Raw genomic sequence first — 15402 nt, 5'->3', positions numbered from 1 at the left:
CTTTGTAACCACGTTTTTGCACCATTGTGGCCCCAGGCCACAGTGGGTGCGTGATTTTTTTGGTGCAGGCTGTAGCCATGGACATGCTATGTTATCTGATGGTGAATTTGGGGTGACCCAATGCAAAAATCCTGAGGATCCATGTGGATCCATGCTTTGTAACCACGTGTTTGCACCATTGTGGCCCCAGGCCACAGTGGGTGCGTGATTTTTTTGGTGCAGGCTGTAGCCATGGACATGCTATGTTATCTGATGGTGAATTTGGGGTGACCCAGTGCAAAGATCCTGTGGATCCATGCTTTGTAACCATGTTTTTGCACCATTGCAGCCCCAGGCAACAGTGGGTGCGTGTGTTTTTTGGTACAGACTGTAGCTATGGACATGTAATGTGATCTGATGGTGAATTTGGGGTGACCCAATGCAAAAATCCTGAGGATCCATGTGGATCCGTGCTTTGTCACCATGTTTTAAATGGGGAGGGAAGGAAAAACACAGAAGGGACAAGAAGCACAAGAGGGGTGTGCGGAGAAACAGCTGGCTAAGAATGCAGGGGAGGAGTTTAACGGGGTGGGGGGGAGGAAAGGAAGGCAAAAGTCCCCCCCCAAGCCAGCCCTCTCTCTCTCTCTCTCCCACCTGCATGTTTGAGGTGGTGGTGGGCTGGAGCCTGCACGCAGTGTGACTAGGAAAGAATTAGAAGGAAGGACTCGATCCTTTCCTTAACCCTCTGCTTGCCAGGAGGGCAGGGGATTCCCTGCTCTTTGTTGAGTTTGAGCAAACGCAGCAAGAGAAGCGGGTGGGCAGTAAGACCCTGAGGCAGAATGCTTCTGCCTTCCCTCGCCCGACCGACCGACCGCCCGATCTTATTTTTCCCTGATTTTTGCCGCTGCTCTCCGGCTCCAGGGACCACACATTCGCTCAATAATTTTCTTAAATTATTGGGGGGGCAGAGCCCCCCCAAACGAATTTTTGAGGGGGCTTGGGCCCCCTCAGGCCCCATGGAGTCGGCGCCTATGGTGTCTTTACATGAGTAGAATATGTGCTTTTATTTAAAATGCATCTCTGGGTTATTTGTGGGGCATAGGAATTCGTTCATTTCCTTCCCTCAAACTACAGTCCGGCAGCCCCCCACAAGGTCTGAAGGACAGTGGACTGGCCCCCTGCTGAAAAAGGTTGCTGACCCCTGGTGTAGTGGTTTAGGGTGTTGCACTAGGACCTGAGAGACCTGGGTTCAAATCCCTGCTCGGGAAACAAGCTCACCGAGTGACCTTACGCCTGTCACTCATTCTCAGCCAGACCTACCTCACAGGGTTGTTGTAGTTTTAAGGATAAAATAGGGAGTGGGGAGAACTGTGCATGCCGCATTGAGTGCCTCAGAGGAAAGGTGGAATATAAATGGAGTAAGGAGGTAAAGAAAAAGTAAGGTACTGGGTTTCCCTTCCCAATAAGCACTGCTTTCTGAAGGTTTTGGCAGTTTCCAGCCGTGAAATGAGCTGCCCGCATTCTTAGAGTAAATACCGTATTTTCCGCCCTATAGGGCGCACCGGCCCATAGGGCGCACCAAGGTTTCGGGGGGGGGGAATCAAGGGGGGAAATATGATTCCTCCCCCCCGCAGCTCTGGGAGCAGTGGGCAGGCTGCACATATCCTGTGCGCTACTCAAAGACTTTCTCCCTGCTTTTGCGGGAGGTGGCAGAATTCCCCCACCTCCCGCAAAAGCCCACAGGAGCCGTTCGCGACTCCTGCAGGCTTTTCGACCAGGAGGGAGAAGGGACTGAAACGGCCAGTCAGTCCCTTGTCCCTCCTCGGGGAAAAGCCCCCAAGAGCGGTGCGCTCTTTAAAGGGTGTGCGGCTTCTGCGGGCTTTTCTACGAGGGGGGGGAATTCCCCCATCTCCCGCAAAAGCCCACAGGAGGGAGAAGGGACTGACTCGGCCAGTCAGTCCCTTCTCCCTCCTTGGGGAAAAGCCCCCAAGAGCGGCACGCTCCGCGGCTCCTGCGGGCTTTTTGACCCAGCTTGTGGGGCTGGCGGTGGGGTTCTCAATCAATCAATTTCCTTTATTCGACCGATAGTCGAATAAAGCGGGGGTCGGGGAGCAGCTCTAAGGTGTCGCGCGCCTTCCCGCTGCCCCCCCCAGCTTGTGGGGCTGGCGGTGGGGGGAAGTGCAGCCTTCATTTTTGGAGGGGGAAAAGTGTGTCCTATAGGGCAAAAAATACGGTAAGACTTTGCAATCCGCTGTAAGTCTTCTAGGGAGGAACTGGAGTAAAGGAAATTAAAATGCCAGAGCGTTCCATGAAATTCAGGGTGGGGAGGAGGGGAGAGGAGAGAGAATTATCTAAAAATACATGGCTCTCCCCCCCCCCCACCAAGGTATCCTGCAAATATCAAAGTATTTCGAGCCAGTGATTTCACTCTCCTGTGTATGTGTTTGTACATCTCTTCACATTAGCTTCACACACAACCCGAGCCACAGTTTTGCACATTCTGGAGACCGTTAAAAGTTACTTACGTTGCTTAAAAACCTCAAGAGCTCTTCTCAAGGTGCTGGAGGAAATGCAGAAAGAGTGAGGGGGAGAGAGAGAAAGGAGCAAACAGTTAGAATCTGGGAAACTTTGGAGAGAGGAAGAAATCATCAAATCTGTTTTTATGCCACACGCGCCAGAACAAGACTTCCTTGTGAACTTGCATAAACTGGCCTTGTTTCAACACTGGGTGATGCAACCTTTGAAATTCAGAGGACAAATTTTTACGGCTGGGCGTGAGGTCCTGGACTTCTCTTTCTTCCGCTGCCAGAGACCTCCTCAAAAGCACTTGGCGGCTGGGTAAATATGCCAAGATTTCTCAAGCGGGGCTGGGACCGAGGCTCAAAATCCAAACACTCCTCTCTCACACACACACATGCAGATGATTTAACATGGGGCAGCTCCACTGGGAAAGTCTCCTGCACAGCTCCTCTTGACTGCAAGGGGGTTGTGCAAGAGACCTTCCCAGTGGACTCTGCCCCATAAGCAGGCTGTACCCCGTAGCGCAGATCCACCCATTTTCCACCGTAACACCTGTAAAAAATAAATGCTGCTGTGTTATATGCCTAGGAAGAGGCCAGCCCAGATCTAGAAAGAGGAGATAACAAAACCCTTTTGTTTTAGCCAGGCCTAGTACACAATTTTGTTACTTTTTTAAAATAATAATAATAATTTAACTAACTTTATCTATCACTTGATTGCACAAAAATTTAAAAAACCCAAACATTGTTATATTTTTTTATTAATTTTCCAATATTTACACAATATTACCACAGTTTTGCCAATTGTACAGTTATTCCAATTAATATCAAAATAATTCCAAATATTTCCAAATTTCTACAATTTAATCAAAGTGATATCCTGCGGGGAGAAACCCCAAACTTCTGGCTGGGTATTTTAAAAAATTAAAATCAACTGTGGCTAAAAAGAAATAAGAAATAAATACTTGCTGATTTTATCCATATTTTTAATTACGCTTACTGTTTTTTTAATGTCTGGTTTTTGTCACTATTTTTCCGGGTCATGTGGCCAGCATGACCAAGCCGATTCTGGCGAAACCAGAGCAGCGCACGGAAACACTGTTTACTTTCCCGCCAGAGCGGTAACTATTTATCTACTTGCACTTTTTGGGGTGCTTTTCAACTGCTAGGTTGGCAGGAGCAGGGACCGAGCAACGGGAGCTCACCCTGTCGCGGGGATTCGAACCGCCGACCTTCCGATCAGCAAGCGCTAGGGTCAGTGGTCTAGACCACAGCGCCATCTGCATCATTCTTGTTTAATTTATATATAGATCCAGAACTGGTTACGAGCAAATCTGAACCCACAAAAGCCGAAGGATTCCCACCCCCTTTTTACCTACAGCTTCCCAAGATGGCTGTCTCGCCGTATGGCAAAACCAGCCACCATGAGCAATTTAAAGCAGCGGAGCTTCCCCTAAGCCACAGCCTTTTTTCGTTTCCACTAAAGCAGGAACTGAATTCTGAGCATGGGCAACGATGGTTACTGGAAGAGCCTACTTGGGCAGAAATGAAGGGAACTGGGATTACGTCACACACGGTTTTTTAGGCCAGCGAGTGTTTTTCCAGCAAAAACCCTCCTCGCTTTCACAATAGACTAAGGGACTTTTTAGACTGGGGGCAGATGGCTGTCCGAATTCTGGACCAAAAACAGACAAAGCAGTTCCGTTTTAGCAAAGTGATTTTTGGAGGGTATGCTTGAACTTTCCTCTCCCCGTGTGGACCCCCACTCACACCCACAAATCTGCTCCAAAGGGAAGGGGTAAACCCCTCAGAAGAGATTTCCAGGGACGCGGGTGGCACTCTGAGTGAAACCACAGAGAATAGGACTTGCCGATCAGACGGTCGGCGGTTCGAATCCCCGTGACGGGGTGAGCTCCCGTTGCTCGGTCCCTGCTCCTGCCCACCTAGCAGTTCGAAAGCACATCAAGGTGCAAATAGATAAATAGGTACCGCTCTGGCAGGAAGGTAAACGGCGTTTCCGTGCGCTGCTGTGGTTCGCCAGAAGCGGCTTAGTCATGCTGGCCACATGACCAGCATGTATGCCAGCTCCCTTGGCCAATAAAGCAAGATGAGCGCCGCAACCCCAGAGTCAGTCACGACTGGACCTAATAGTCAGGGGTCCCTTTATCTTTACTATAAGTGACCCAGAGCTTCCTCTTTTGGCACGTGCATTCGGAACACCCACCCACCTCTCCCTACTTTTAGGGCTTTGCGCTTGACCTTGCTATGCCGTCATGTGTCATCTGTCGTTGGGACAGGGGCACGTTGGGACAGGGGCACGGCAGGAATTTCCCCCACTTGGCTGATTGGCTGTTGCCGTTTGGGTTTTGTCTGCCACGTAGCAAATCGTCACAACTTGTAAGGTTGCGGATAGGCTCTGGTTCAGGTGATAGGGATGGAAGAATGCTCTCGCCATCCCTATGTGAAGGGTATTCCGTTAAAGGAATCCAGGGACTCGATGGTTTGGTCAACACCTGAGAGGGGGGCTTAGTCATGCTGGCCACGTGACCCGGAAGCTGTACGCCAGCTCCCTTGGCCAATAAAGTGAGATGAGCACCGCAACCCCAGAGTCGGTCATGACTGGACCTAATGGTCAGGGGTCCCTTTACCTTTATAGGAAGAGGAGGGGACCTTCAAAAGGGCAAAAAGAGAGCTGCCTTATTCCAAGGCAGACTCCACAGGTCAGAATCACCCACACTGGCTGGCAGCCAGCTGTCCAGTGCTCCAGAGACAGGATCTCCTCCAAGCCTTACCTGGACATGCCAGGATTTGATCCTGGGACCCTTCCCTGAGCGCCTTCCATCGCGCAGCTAGAACGTCTTGCACTAATGGAAGTACGTTGCTGGAATCTGCCCCTATTTTCATTCAAAGGAAGTCCAGAGGTTGAGCCAAAAATGGGGTCTAACCTCCCCTTTCCCCCCCCCACAAACAACACAATTTTAGGGACCGCAGTCACTCACTTTAGCTCTGTCTGCCCGCAGGGTTTTTTCCGCGATAAATTAATCAGGTCCTTGCCATATCTCTCTTCTATAGAAGCCCTGTTGCATGGGAAGAGAACAATTTTGTTTGTGGCGGAAATGACTGGCAGAATCCGAGACCAGGGAGAAGAGTCGGTGGAAGAAGATTGGAAGAAATTTAAAGTTTATTTACAGAAACATTGTAAAATTAAGGAATGTTAGAAGGATGTTGGAATGAAGTCACGTGGTTTTAGCAGAAACGTTCTAAAAGATTAAGGAAAAAATAGATTGTTAATTGGTGAGAGTGTAAAGTTATATTATATTAAGATAAATTATTAGGATAAAAACAAAGATGGAAAGGATTTGCTGAAATAGCTAATTGAACTAGAACACAAAAAAGGGAGGTGTGAGGAGGTCAAGGAAACAAGCAAATGAAAGATAAGTTATGGAAGGATTAATTTTGTTGTTGTTTTTTCTTAACTGTTTTTATTTCTCTGTGGTTTTGCTCTTTTTTTCTTTTCTTTTTCTTTAATTTTGTAATCTTTCAAAACCTTAATAAATATTATTTTTTAAAAAAAGAGAACGATTTTGTTTGTTTGTTTGTTTGTTCATATCCTGCCTCTCCACCCCCCGCCCCCACAGCCAGGGGCTCAAAGTTGGCTTACACAAATGGAAGCAGCACATATAAAATACGGGAACGCCTAAAACATATGGAAGATGTAGAACAATGGCAAGAGAAGTTGATGAACTATGCAGAACTGGCAAAAATGACAGATAGAAAAAGACAACACAGACTTTGAAAAAGAGTGGGAACCATTCATATTATATTTGCAGAAACGAAGAAAGTCGATAGACTTGATGGCAGGATTTAAATAAACATTCACATTATTAGCATTAGAAAATGTTTAGAAGGTAGTGAAGTATGATGGTGTATTTACTTTTATTTTTATGCTTTTAGGCTTGAAGTTATGTTATTAATAACTTTTTCTGTTAAGGGATAGCAAAGTGGGTGAAAATAGAAAGAAACCAGAAGCGGAAGTTGGGAGAAGCCTTGGAGGGGAGGGGAGGGAGGGAGGAATATGTAGTAAATGCTAAGAATTTGAGATGCATGTAATGAATGAAAAAGAAAAATGAATTAAAACTTTTTAAAAAAATAAATTAAATAAACAGGTTGGGTGGCCATCTGTAAAAAAATTAAATAAAACATATAGAAGATTAACAAGTACAAAGTAATTTGGACCATAATAGAATCATAGAACCGCCGAGTTGGAAGGGCACCCCAGAGGTCATCTGGTCGAACCCCCTGCAAAGCAGGAATCTCAGGTAAGCAACTATGACAGGTAGCCATCCAACCTCTGCTTAGAAATTTCCATGAAGGAGAGGCGTTAGTTTCAACAGAATTGAAACAATATTTTTTAAAAATAAAAAAATAAATTATCAAAGCACAGATAATGAGAAACAGCATAATTAAACCCCTTTCCTTAAAAAAACACGAAACAAAGGCCTATTGGAACAAAATACCTGCCAGCTGAAGAACAACAAGGAGTTGTTCCGCCTGGCTCTTGGCTTGGAAGTAACTTGTTCCCCTCTTCCTCTTTCCTTTTTCCTTTCTCCTTTTGTGTTGGAACTCCTATTTGGGGACTTCCCTGCCTTTTTTCTGGCCCACATAGGACCAGTCTGGATAGTTAGCCTTGGTGAAGATGTTTTCATCCCCAAAAAAGTTTTTGAGTTTCTGCTGAAATGAGGCTGCATTTCAACATTGTGTTTTAATCTTGTTTTTTAAGTTGTATTTCAGTCAATTGTTTTATATCTGGTCAAAACAAAAAAAATTCCTTCCAGTAGCACCTTAAAGACCAACTAAGCCAGTTCTTGGTATGAGCTTTCGTGTGCATGCACACTTCTTCAGATACACTTCTTCAGATATATCTGGTGTTAGCCGCCCTGACCCTGGTCTTGGCTGGCGAGGGCGGGGTATAAATAAAATTTATTATTTATTATTATTAAGGAGAGTGCCGGTCTAGCTTCTCTGGGGAGGGAGTTTCAGAGCCTGGGAGAAGCCACCACCGAGAAGATAATTTTTTGGGAAATGGAACCCATGGAGGGAGGGGAGGAGGTCCAAAGTTTCGAACGAACCTTTTCCTTTTTGTGTTCTGGAATGGTTAAAATTATTGTGCACAAATTTATGTAAAACCAATAATATATAACGGAGCAAGTCCGACAAGTCTTCAGCACATACCTTTCCTTCAAAAAGTCTTCAAACTCCTTGCAGTTCTTCCTGCCGTCATTGAGGTGCTGAATGATGCCATCGTAACCAGCTGTGCTGATTAAATCTGTAGTCTGATCAAAGGGGTTGAAAAATATATTTAGAAGAAATATAACTTTAAAACAACAACAACAACAACCAGCCCAGCAAGGATCTAGAACAGGGGTCCTCAAACTACGGTCCGCGGGCCAGATCCGGCCTGCCAAGGTCCTGAACCTGGCCCATCCGCAAGGCGCAAGGCTCAGAAACAGGCGGGCGGGAAGAGCCCTGAGGTAAAAGCATTCTCGTGTAACAAAGCCCTGGTAACGCGGTTGCTACCGCCGGCGCCGGCTGCTTGATAACGGCATGCTGCCCCTTTAAGCCGCCGGAGGGTGGGACAGTGGCAAAGGAACCCCTCCCGCACCAGCCCTTACCCTCCGGCCAACTCCATACCCGCCGGAACAGCACCTCCCTAGCCAGTTGCCTCCTTAACGCTGCACGGATCTCATCTGGCGGCTTTGGCAGCCTTAAAAGTTAGGGAAGCACCGAAAACACAGGCAACATATGCAAATAGAATTAGCAAGAAGAGGGGAGTCTTCATGTAAATGGCGGTGGGTGAATCTTTAAAATCAAGCGCTCCACCCACACTTCCCCTCTACAAATTCATGATTCTGTGATTCTATCCTTTGAACATTAGACTGATACATCTTAGATTTCATCCTGTTTACAGCTTCCTTTTCCCTCTCCTCTCTCATGGCTAGGGATGAGAGGTCCCCATGGTCTGAGAAGAAATGAGCAAGCACAGCTGCTTTTACTTTCTCCAGACCAGTTATTTAGCTTAGAACTAGAAACGGTCCTATCCGACAATAAACAGCTTCAATTACTTTTCTCTACTGCTGTATTGGACGGGACGTGGGTGGCGCTGTGGGTTAAACCACAGAGCCTAGGGCTTGCCGATCGGAAGGTCGGTGGTTCGAATCCCCACATCGAGGTGAGCTCCCGTTGCTCAGTCCCTGCTCCTGCCAACCTAGCATTTCAAAAGCACGTCAAAGTGCAAGTAGATAAATAGGTACCACTGTGGCGGGAAGGTAAACGGCGTTTCTGTGCACTGCTGTTTTCGCCAGAAGTGGCTTAGTCATGCTGGCCACATAACCCGGAAAAACTGTGGACAAATGTCGGCTCCCTCGGCCAGTAAAGCGAGATGAGCGCCGCAACCCCAGAGTCGTCCGCAACTGGACTTAACTGTCAGGGGGCCTTTACCTTTTTACTGCTGTATCTCTCATGGTGTGATTGCAACAGGTAGAACGAGATCTACAGGGATGAATACGCTTCAGCTTAAATATTTTTGGGTTGTGCTCTGCGGTGACCCAGAAGTAACAGAGCGCGTTACTTCCGGGTTTCGCTGCTCGCACATGTGCAGACACTCAAAATGACGTCACACACATGCACAGAAACAGCGAAACGCGGCCCACACATGCGCAGAAGCGTCTTACGTTCACTTCAGGATGCGAATGGGGCTCCGGAACGGATCCCGTTTGCATCCAGAGGTACCACTGTATTGTAATTTAGTCTAAAGGAGTTTTTGTTTTTGTTATTAAAACCTAGCAAAAGTTACTTTTGCATTTCTTGAATGTGTGGTCTCCCCAGCATGCCTTCTGCAGCACAACTTATCTGCAAAATAGCCAACACTGGGCTGTTTTATGGCACAGCAAACATTTGTGCACCTGTTCAACCTGAGAACTTGATGGTGTAAATCGGTCACGAGACTGAAACACACACCTTTCTGGTTCTGTGTTTTTTAAAAACTGGCACCAGCAGGATTATATTTGCTCCTTGTTCAGGGTGGCCTAAATGCTCCTGGAATAACCAGAGAGTTTCAGATGGGCAGAGATGGATTTAGGGGACTGCAACTGGTTCCCCCAGACTGGGCACCAAGCCGAGAGAGCGCCACAGGGGGCACTGCAACCATGACGAACAACGGAAGGCAAGGGGCAGGGGGGTTGCCAAATGTTGGCAGCACACAGGCGCCTCTGAAATTTTAAAAGCTCAAAGCCCTCCACCAAGATGGGGTTGGGGCAGCCAAGTGCCACGAAGCCCAGCCTCAGCATTGCAAGGTCTCCTCCCCAGTGCCGGAGGCAGGGAAGCCAGTGCAAATGTTTCGGCTGGGAACATAACTAGGTCACCATCTGTGGCACAGCTATAAACAGAAATAACCCCAGAGGAGCTGTTTGCAGGAATATCAGTGGAAACTGTAGGCAGGCTGCTTCAAGGTGACAAATCAGCCGCTGATGAGTCCTTGATGCAACAGAAAGAGTGACCGGAGACAGATGGAAACCAAATTCCAGATACAGCACAATTCTGTTCAGCCCCACTGAACCGACTGAGACTCAGGGGCGCCGACTCCTAGGGGCACATCTTTTCTGGGGTCCCCTGGTCCCCAATATTTTTTTGGATGAGGAGCTGGGGCCCCCAATGTTCTGAATGAACAGGGGATGGAGTAGGCTGAGTGCAGAGCCAAGGACAGTGAAGAGGCAGCAGGAGGAGACATCTGAGAACAAGAGAGAAGGAACCACCTGCCATTGAGCCGGCACTGCTGCCATGTTCAGCTCCCCCCCCCGGCTCCCCCCAATGTCCTGACGTCGCAGCAGCATGCACACGCCATTGCCCTCCCAATCTTCAGCGCAAGCTGGCAGCTCTGCTGAGACATACAGTGCAACTTGTGAAACTGCCTTCTACTGAATGAGACCAACGGTCCATTTAGCTCAGCATTGTCTACACTGACTGCGATGCGGGTGGCACTGTGGTCTAAAACCACTGAGCCTCTTGGGCTTGCCGATCAGAAGGTTGGCAGTTCGAATCCCCACAGCGGGGTGAGCTCCTGTTGCTCTGTCCCTGCTTCTGCCAACTTAGCAGTTCGAAAGCATGCCAGTGCGAGTAGATAAATAGGTACCACTGTGGCGGGTGTTAGAATTCCTGCTCCATGATTGCAGTCATGGGATTTTTGTCTATCACATGACGGTGTATGTTTTGACTCCACAGAGTGAGAAGTGACAGAGACAGGATGTTTGTGTTACTGTGTTCCGTGAAGTGGGACTATTGTCCTTTGTTTTTTCTCTTTGCTATCTGATGCTAGAGAGAGAGGGAGCCATGTTGCAGTGCTCCGTGTGTGTTTATATGTAAATAAAGTAGATTAGACAAAACACTGACGTCTGTCATGAAAGCTGCGAAGACTCTGCGGATCCCTAAGTGTGCCGATGGCATCGGTCGCTGTGATGTTCGGGCTGAAGAAAGCTTTTGAAACTCCCGAATGATTGACCAGGAGGGAAAGAACATGCCAGTCGGGCACGTGTCTCTGCCAAGGTCCTACCTCAGTGTAGGACCAGCTCCTGACAGTGGGAAGGTAAACGGTGTTTCCATGCGCTCTGGTTTCCATCAGTGTTCCATTGTGCCAGAAGCAGTTTAGTCCTGCTGGCCACATGACCCAGAAAGCTGTCTGTAGACAAACGCCAGCTCCCCCGGCCTGAAAGCGAGATGAGCGCCACAACCCCATAGTTGCCTTTGACTGGAGCAAACCATCCCGGAGTCCTTTACCTTTATCTTTTTATCTTTCTCCAAGGCTCTCCAAGGTTTCAGGCAGGGGTCTCTCCCGGCCCCCCCTAGAGATGTCAGGTATTGAACTTGGGACCTTCTGTACACAAGACAAATGCTTCGCCATTCAGGTCCAACCCATCTCCATGTCTGTTCAGGGGTAAGCCCTGCTGAATTCAGAAGGGCTCCTTCCCAAGTAAGTGAGCCTAGGATTCTGTAATTGGCATTCCAACTTAACAAATCTTGGAGGGAAAGAACCTCACTAAAAGTGTCCAGGAACCAAAGAGCTCGAGATTGCTTCTTTGCCTTTTAATTTTATTCTATACAGTGACTGGGGAGCATCAGGTACCACGGCTCTATGTGAGTGTCTGGATTTAGTACCATTCAGAGTTATTCCTTATCTTCTTCTTTGGAGTAAAAAAAATGCAATTGTTTCAATTCAAATCATGGAACAGTGTTTCCCAAACTTGAGTCTTCAGCTGTTGTTGGACTACATCTCCCATCATCCCTGACCACTGGTCCTGCTAGCTAGGGGTGATGGGAGTTGTTATCCAACAACAACTGGAAATCCAAGTTTAAGAAAACCTGCTTTGGAATGACTATACAGACCTCACTTCCTCTTGGTCCATTTTGTCACAGGCTCAGTAAATCGTATTGATGTATCCTATACATCTTTACAGGGAGGTGGGTGGTGCTGTGGTCTAAACCACTGAGCCTCTTGGGCTTGCCGATCAGAAGGTTGGTGGTTCAAATCCCCGCAACGGGGTGAGCTCCCGTTGCTCGGTCCCTGCTCCTGCCCACCTAGCAGTTCGAAAGCACGTCAAAGTGCAAGTAGATAAATAGGTACCACTCTGGCAGGAAGGTAAATGGTGTTTCCGTGCGCTGCTCTGCTTCGCCAGAAGTGGCTTAGTCATGCTGGCCACATGACCCAGAAGCTGTACGTCGGCTCCCTCGGCCAGTAAAGCGAGATGAGCACCGCAACCCCGGAGTCGGCCATGACTGGACCTAATGGTCAGGGGTCCCCTTTACCCTTTACCTATACATCTTTACAGGCAACTGTGACAACTTGCCCTTTCTATAAAACCAAATTGTCTTACATTTCTTTGCTGTTATTAAAATGCAGTTTTAAAATATTTGGGGTGGGCAAGGTTTGCAGCAGAAATTGACTGCCTGCATTGAACTCTGCCATTCCGCAACAGAAAGCACAGCGCAGAATCCTCTGACAGGGCCAGGGCTTTGTTTTCACTGCTCTAAAGTGTTGCCACCTTTCCCACTTCTCCTCCTGACTTCCTGCACACAGAGCAGCTTCACATTAGCACATTAAACAATCCAGACTTGACCCCGTATCCTGTATTCTTACTTTCATTTTCCTTTCCAGTGACTTTTCTATCACAGTCCAGGCTAATTTGAACTTAGCCTGATCTTTCATTCCCCTTCCTCCCCCTCCCCTTTTTACGAAGATTATCCGCTCTGGGTTCCCACAGCTAATTCTCCCCTGGTCTCCTCGCTGGCCCAAATAGGACTAACTTAGCCAGCTAGCCCTGGTGATCATCTAATGTTTATTGGATGGATTTCCCCCTAAATTGATTTTTGAATTCTGAATTTATTGTTATTCACGTTTTATACTGTATTTTATGCTGTTTTTTGTTGCATCAATTAAATGTTTTAAATTTGTTGTTAGCCACCCTGAGCCTGGTTTTCTGAACCGGGAAGGTCAGGGTATAAATAAAAATTTATTAGTAGTATTTATTATTAACTCCATTATCTAGCTTCTGTTAATACAGACCAGGAACCCTGTTTGTCTTCTAATCATTCATTGAGAAGTGGACTCAGTCCAAAAGCTGCTCTCTTTCTTCCCCAAGGAGGGCTATAACTCAAACAATATTATTAATTATGATGATGATTAAAAATCTGTATACTGTCCTATACCCGCAGGTCCCAGTTCACAATGTAAAATCACAATATAAAAAACAAAATACATAATAAAAACAAGAGCAACCCAGTAGTTTCCCCGCCCCCAACATGTTTTAAAAGGGCATTGGATGGGAATCAGCCAAAGGCCTGGTTAAAGAGGAATGTTTTTGCCTTGCGCCAAAAGGTATATAATGGGTGTGGCAGCTGAACCTCCCTAGGGAGAGCATTCCACAAATGGGGAGCTAGTGCAGAAAAGGTCTGTTTTTGTGTTGCCACCCTCTGGACCTCTCACAGAGGAGGCACACGAAGAAGGGCTTCAGAAGATGATCTCAGGGTCCAGGTTGGTTCATAGGGAGAGAGGCAGTCCTGAACATCTTGATTTGCATACAGAAGACACACGACGTCTCCAGGTAGGGTTGAGATGGACCAATGGTCTGACTCAGGACAAGTTATTTTTCTGTTCCTAAGGCAGCCTTAGGAACATAGAAAGTGAGAGCTGGACCATAAAGAAGGCTGATCGCCGAAGAATTTATGCTTTTGAATTCTGGTGCTGGAGGAGACTGGAGAGTCCCATGGACTGCAAGAAGATCAAACCTCTCCATTCTGAAGGAAATCAGCCCTGAGTGCTCACTGGAAGGACAGATCCTGAAGCTGAGGCTCCAGTACTTTGGCCACCTCATGAGAAGAGAAGACTCCCTGGAAAAGACCCTGATGTTGGGAAAGACGGAGGGCACAAGGAGAAGGGAACAACAGAGGATGAGATGGTTGGGCAGTGTTCTCGAAGCTACCAGCATGAGTTTGACCAAACTGCGGGAGGCAGTGGAAGACAGGAGGGCCTGGCATGCTCTGGTCCATGGGGTCACGAAGAGTCGGACACGACTAAACAACTAAACAACAACAAAAGCAGCCTTTCTCAACTTTGGGTCCCCAGTTGTTGTGGGACTACAACTCCCATCATTCCAGTGGTCAGGGACGTTGGGAGTCGTAGTCCAACAACCCCCCTTTGCTTCTGTACCCGAGAAGTGACCCGTCAATGTATGTTAACCTGTTGTTTTGGCATTTCAAATGGTTTTATGTGCATATCGCCTCAAGACAGCCATTTAAAAGCCGATTAACACACCAGCTGCAATAATAATAAACAAGAGCAACCGCTCGCCCACCATCTCGCTGCGTCCCAAAGTCCCACTTTCAGAAAGCAAACCTCCAGTTGCACTTTCACAAGCACCATTTTTGCAAGGCAAAGAGAGACAGGGAGAAGTTGGCGAGGAAGGAGGAAGTGACAGACACCGTTTCAAAAGGGCGAAGGGAAGAAAGCAATGCAGTCGCCGGCTGCTGGCCCTCTACATCCCCATTCATAGCATGCATTGAAAACTAAACTCATTTATCACGGCGTAAAGCTTCATGGGCTGCTGTCCTGTGTAGTGGTTAAGAGCGGTAGACTCGTAATCTGGGGAATCGGGTTCGCTTCCCCGCTCCTCCACATGCAGCTGCCAGTCACACTTCTTTGAAGTCTCTCAGCCCCACTCACCTCACAGAGTGTTTGTTGTGGGGGAGGAAGGGAAAGGAGAAGGTTAGCTCCTTTGAAACTCCTTCTGGTAGTGATAAAGCGGGATATCAAATCCAAATCACAGGTTGAAGGCACAGTCCTCAGTTGCAGGAACACCACTTACAAACCCGGCAGGCAGGAGGGCGGATAATAATAATAATAATACAGTGGTACCTTGGGTTACATACGCTTCAGGTTACATACACTTCAGGTTGCAGACTCCACTAACCCAGAAATAGTGCTTCAGGTTAAGAACTTTGCTTCAGGATGGGAACAGAAATCGTGCTCCGGTGGTGCTGCAGAAGCGGGAGGCCCCATTAGCTAAAGTGGTGCTTCAGGTTAAGAACAGTTTCAGGTTAAGTACGGACCTCTGGAACGAATTAAGTACTTAACCCGAGGTACCACTGTAATTTATTATTTGTACCTTGCCTATCTGGCTAGGTTTCCCCAGCCACTCTGGGCGGCTTCCAACAAAGACCAAAAATACACTAAAATGGTGAGCCACAAGCTCAGAGGGATGAACAAGTGTAAAAGGGCAGGCCGTGACAATTCAGCTGCAATTCACAGAAGCACAGTGACCCTTTGCAGGCAAGAATGATGGGCAATAAAGCTGTAAAC

General features: G+C 47.5%; 1 protein-coding gene across 3 annotated transcripts in view; it reads right to left on the bottom strand.

The window, feature by feature from the left end:
* The window catches only part of PSTPIP2 (proline-serine-threonine phosphatase interacting protein 2), a 57713-nt gene that overhangs the window by 28539 nt on the left and 13772 nt on the right, over positions 1 to 15402 (bottom strand). For all 3 annotated transcript variants that reach the window (XM_081929924.1, XM_081929925.1, XM_081929926.1), the window contains exons 2-4: positions 7731 to 7831; positions 5498 to 5575; positions 2505 to 2539 (exon numbers count right to left, since the gene is read on the bottom strand). In XM_081929924.1, coding sequence (XP_081786050.1) covers positions 2505 to 2539; positions 5498 to 5575; positions 7731 to 7831 — 214 coding nt within the window. The remainder of the gene's footprint in view (positions 1 to 2504; positions 2540 to 5497; positions 5576 to 7730; positions 7832 to 15402) is intronic.

The sequence above is a fragment of the Podarcis melisellensis genome (assembly GCF_964234715.1).
Source record: "Podarcis melisellensis genome assembly, chromosome: 11".
Classification (NCBI taxonomy): Eukaryota; Metazoa; Chordata; class Lepidosauria; order Squamata; family Lacertidae; genus Podarcis; species Podarcis melisellensis.
Note: the sequence above shows the minus strand (reverse complement) of the source record. Positions and strands in the feature narration are given on the sequence as shown.